Below are 4,444 nucleotides of genomic sequence, written 5' to 3'. Positions count from 1 at the left end.
GTGACCTTGGGTAAGTTTCTTCAATTCACTGAAACCATTTATTCATATGTCAAATGGGAATTAATAAGAGTAACTACAACAAAATAATACTTTGAAGATTAGACAATGCATGTAAATCTTTTAGCATAGACAATAGCTCGTAGTAAGCTTCTAAAAACTGCTTTTGCTCTTAAGAAAGCTTACTTTATGACAATGCACAATAGAATGCCTTGCATTCATTTTAGAGGATTTTCCTGGTACATACACGTTTTTGTTTGTTTTCAATACTTGGATTCTTTTTCAGTCTATGAGGAACGTACCAGCAGTGAAAGTCCACTGTAATTGGAACGGCACTCACCCTCTTTCTCTTGCCTTCTCTTCCTACTCATACCCTTTAATCATTCCCTCTTATTCCTTCCAACCCAGTGAAATGGATTTTTCAGGAAAACAAAAATAAGAGAATAACCAGAAGTCTGATGTTTACTCAAAAATGAAAAGTGTCTTTATTATTCTTATATTTTTAGCAGAGTAAGGGGCTCAGAAAAACTCAGTAAGCATCTATTGATGGATTTGGTTCATTGTCTACTGAGAGAGCAGCCCAAACATTCTGCATCACTCTGCATATGAGTCAACCACTGAGACTCATATCCCAGGGGAAGGGAGGGTGGGGATAAGAAGGTATCATATGATTTCTCAGAGAAAATATCCAAGGAGTAAAACAATTTGGAGTATTTAAATAGCTTACAGAAATTAAAGTTTAAGAGTATGGTTAGTGGATGCGGGGAATACCTAGAGGAAAAAGGGCTCCTGGGGTTGTGAGGGCATTCCTCTAGTCCAGGTTCCTGCTCCCCAATCTACCCACCCCTCTAACTTGTTTCTTCTGGGCAACTCAGGAATTCTGTTCCAGGTCCCTGATGTATTCCTGGACCCAAGCATCGCTGGGATTGGCACAGACATACCGGCCCCTTTTGGTGAAAAAACTGTGGAGAGAGCAGAAGTATTATATAGAGAAACGAGTAAGGACATTCTTGACTGACTGTGGCCCCTTCATCCCTCTCTAGGTCCTGAGTGACTGGTCCACTTCATCAAAGAATCATTCTCTAAACCTCAGGGGCCCCCAGCCCTTGCCTGACTGATTAATGGGGAGTCCCTCAAGCCACCTCCTTTCTGCTATCTCTTCCTCTCCTCTCTTCTCCCTACTTTTGGACAGGTCCTTGATGGCTCCCTCCAAGTGCCAGCCATGTCAGGAAACAGCACAGTGGCCCCTCTCTCTGTGCTCTACACCCATGATAGTTCCCCAGAGGGCTGGGCCTTCCCAGGATGGTTCCCGATGCTCTAGCTGGTTACTTGTGAGCTGCTCCCCATTCTGACTCCAGTGGACACTCTCTCCCCACGTCTCCTGCCTCTTCCCAGGCAGAGAGGGTGGAGGAACAAATACTTACATGATACCGGGTTTGGAGCACTTGCTGCTGGTCTTAAAATAGGCATTCGTGAGTTGTTTGTGGGAAAGAGGCCGAGAGGCATAGGAGAAGCAGCAGGTGGTTGGAGTGTGAACGGAATATGTGAGAGAGCAATCGCGACAGGAATGATTTCTCAGGAGAAGCGGTTGGCCTGAGAGAACCAAAAGTAGAGAGAGACAGCATTGGCTCATAGTGAAGACTGGGGAAAAGGGAGCTGAAAAATATTTGTCTTTTTTGCCCCCTTTCATCAGCTTTCCTAAGCTCTTTAGTTTGTCTCTTGGGTTTGGCCTCTGTCTTATTCTATAGGGAACCCAGCTCTCTAGATAATTTTCTTCCTTCTCCTAATTCTCTTTGGGAAACAGTTTCTAATTCATTAAGTCATAAAATAGCTAAGTAAAAGTAGGACATCTATAAGTTACTCAAGAGATTGAGTTCTTGGGTGCCACTGAGGTGATTCTAAAATTTATCAGAACCAATGGGAATGAAGTAGACCTAGATTCTACTTCATGCTAATAACACATAACTTCCAAATCACATCTAAAAAGTAGGAACTTTCCTCTACACTCACCCTGCAGCTGGGATTAGTAAAAGAGAACCACCTTGAAGAAAATAACCAAGCCATGCTGAAATCTCATTTGGGGTTCTCTAATTTCATATGAGTTCCCTAAGTGGTGCAAACAGTTTACACTCAGCTGGTAACTGAAAGGTTGGTGGTTCAAACCCACCAAGTGGCACCATGGAAGAAAGGTTTGACAATCTATTTCTGAAAAGACTACAGGCAAAAGAAATAAATAAAATAAAGCCTATGGAGCAATTTTAGTCTGTAACATACAGGGTCATCATGAGTCAGAATCAACTTGACAGCACAGGAGCAGAACAATACCAATTTCACATGGCGGTTTGCAGGCCACAGCACTTGGAAGATGTCTGACTTCTGGTCAGAGTGTGGTTAAAGGAAAACAGTAACAGACTCACTTTTTTGAGCGGACTCTTGGAAGCAGAAGACCATGGTGTAGAACAGGATGAAGAGAGCAGCCATGGTGACCTTCATAATGCTGGGCAGGCAGAGAAATGTGGGCAGAGCTGAGCTGGACCTCAGGAACTCGCTACTGCTGGCTTCCTTCTGGACTCTGAGCTATCTGCTTTCCTTTTTATAGGCATCCCTAGGCTACAAGAAATTGGAAATTGGAGTTGCCTGTACAAGAAATTTTTAAGCATAGTGATATCATGTGAGTTGCACCACCCAAGGTTGCCTATGGTTACCAGAGGGGTTTAGGAAACACCCAAGAATGGCTCAGTTGCTTGCTTGATTGGGTGCTTTTGAGGAAGGTGGTTCTCCAGATGGTTAACCGGGACTTGGGAGTGTGTTTAGCTGTTTCCTCCTCTGTTGATGGATATCTCTTTGAAGTGAGAATTCATAACCTCCTTCCATAGAGCAGAATGCTCTGATGGATTTCCAGTTGTTCTGACTGTATTATGTGACATGTGCAATGACACCTCTGAGTCTTGAGACGCCTAAGCTAAGCTTAACCACACCTAGACAGACAGAATTGTGACATCTAGGAGTATAAGAATGATAAAAGTAGCCGTAGGCTTCTGGTAATGGCTCCACTTACCAAATAGTCACTGTAGGCCTACAACAATGTCACTGGGCTCAGCACTGGATGAAGGTTCAAAACCAAACCAAACGGACTGCCATCAATTCAGATCCTACTCATAGCAACCCCTCCTTGGGTTTCTAAGGCGGTATTACTATGGAAGTAGATCGCCCAACCTTCCTTCCAAGGAGTGGCTGGTGGGTTTGAACTGCCAGCCTTCTGGTTAGCAGTCAAGTGCCTTAGGCACTATGCCACCAGAGCTCCTGGATGAGTGTTAGCAGCTTAAAAAAAATAAATAAAATCATACTCTTTAGACCAGAAACCCCACTTCTCAAAGTCTATCCTATGGAAATTAACCCACAAATGGAGAAAATGTAAGGAACAATGTTTTACACAGCTTACTTTTAATCAAAATAATTGGTAACAAGCTTTACAGTCACACGGGAAAACAAAACAAAATAGCAGTGGCTGTCAAGTCAACTCTAGTTCATGGTGACTCCATGTGTGTCAGAGTCCAGTTTCCATGTTCTTGTGGCCCAGGGATGATGCCTATTAAAGAGAGAGGAGACAGCTGAGACCCCGGAAGGAAGCCAGCAGTAGTGAGTTCCTAAGGTCCAGCTCAGCTCTGCCCATGTTTCTCTGCCAGTCCAGCATCGTGAGGGTCTCCATGGCTGCCCTCTTTATCCTTCTCTGCACAACCCTAAATCCACAGGGTTTTCAGTGGCTGATTTTCAGAAATAGATCGCCTGGCCTTTCCTGTGGGGATCCTGTGGATGGACCCAAACCTCCAATCTTTCTGTTAACAGTCATGCGTGTCAACCATTAGCACCCCCCAGGGACCCTACAATGGTGGAATGAGAAATAAATCAACTGATGGGTCATTAGCCAACCTCTTAAACAGATAGAAAAACATGCAAATACTTGATTTTTAATATTAAATATTAGCAAGCAAGATGCAAAATTTCGTATGTAATTTTGTTTTTAACGTCTCAGAAAGAGAGAGAGAAATAAAACCTTAATGGTGTTTTTGTTTGGGATATTAGAGATTTCCTTTTTAATGAGACAAAACAGAAATAGAACATACCACAAGTGTATAGCTTGAAGAATTATCACTAAATGCACATACCCATGTAATCACTGTTCAGGTCAAGAAATAGAGCAACAGCTCTCTCTGGTGCCCTCTCTCAATCTATACCCTCTCTTTCCTGTTTTACCACTATTCTAACTTCCAACATCATAGAGTATCTTTGCCTGTTTCTTTCTCTTTTTTTAAAACATGTTTTTATTATGGTGAAAATATACACAGCAAAACACAAAACAATTGTGGTAGTTAAGTTTGTGTGTCAATTTGACTGGGCCTGGTTGAGTGGCTGGGCAGCTGAATGATGTGACTGGTAATCAACTCCA

General features: G+C 42.8%; 1 protein-coding gene across 1 annotated transcript; it reads right to left on the bottom strand.

Annotated features, from left to right (window-relative positions):
* Positions 1-868: 868 nt before the first annotated feature.
* Positions 869-2,490, bottom strand: LOC122150668 (C-C motif chemokine 3-like). Its single transcript, XM_042781918.1, has 3 exons — positions 2,415-2,490; positions 1,422-1,539; positions 869-959 (listed from the first exon to the last, which is right to left on the bottom strand). The coding sequence occupies exons 1-3, from the start codon at positions 2,488-2,490 to the stop codon at positions 869-871; spliced, it is 285 nt and encodes a 94-aa protein (XP_042637852.1).
* Between the last annotated feature and the right edge of the window lie 1,954 nt (positions 2,491-4,444).

Source organism: Orycteropus afer, unplaced genomic scaffold (genome assembly GCF_000298275.1).
Source record: "Orycteropus afer afer isolate SDZICR_OR568_19922 unplaced genomic scaffold, OryAfe1.0 scaffold00196, whole genome shotgun sequence".
In the NCBI taxonomy this organism is placed as follows: domain Eukaryota; kingdom Metazoa; phylum Chordata; class Mammalia; order Tubulidentata; family Orycteropodidae; genus Orycteropus; species Orycteropus afer.
The sequence above is the reverse complement of the archived record's forward strand: the minus strand, read 5'-3'. Positions and strand labels throughout refer to the sequence as shown.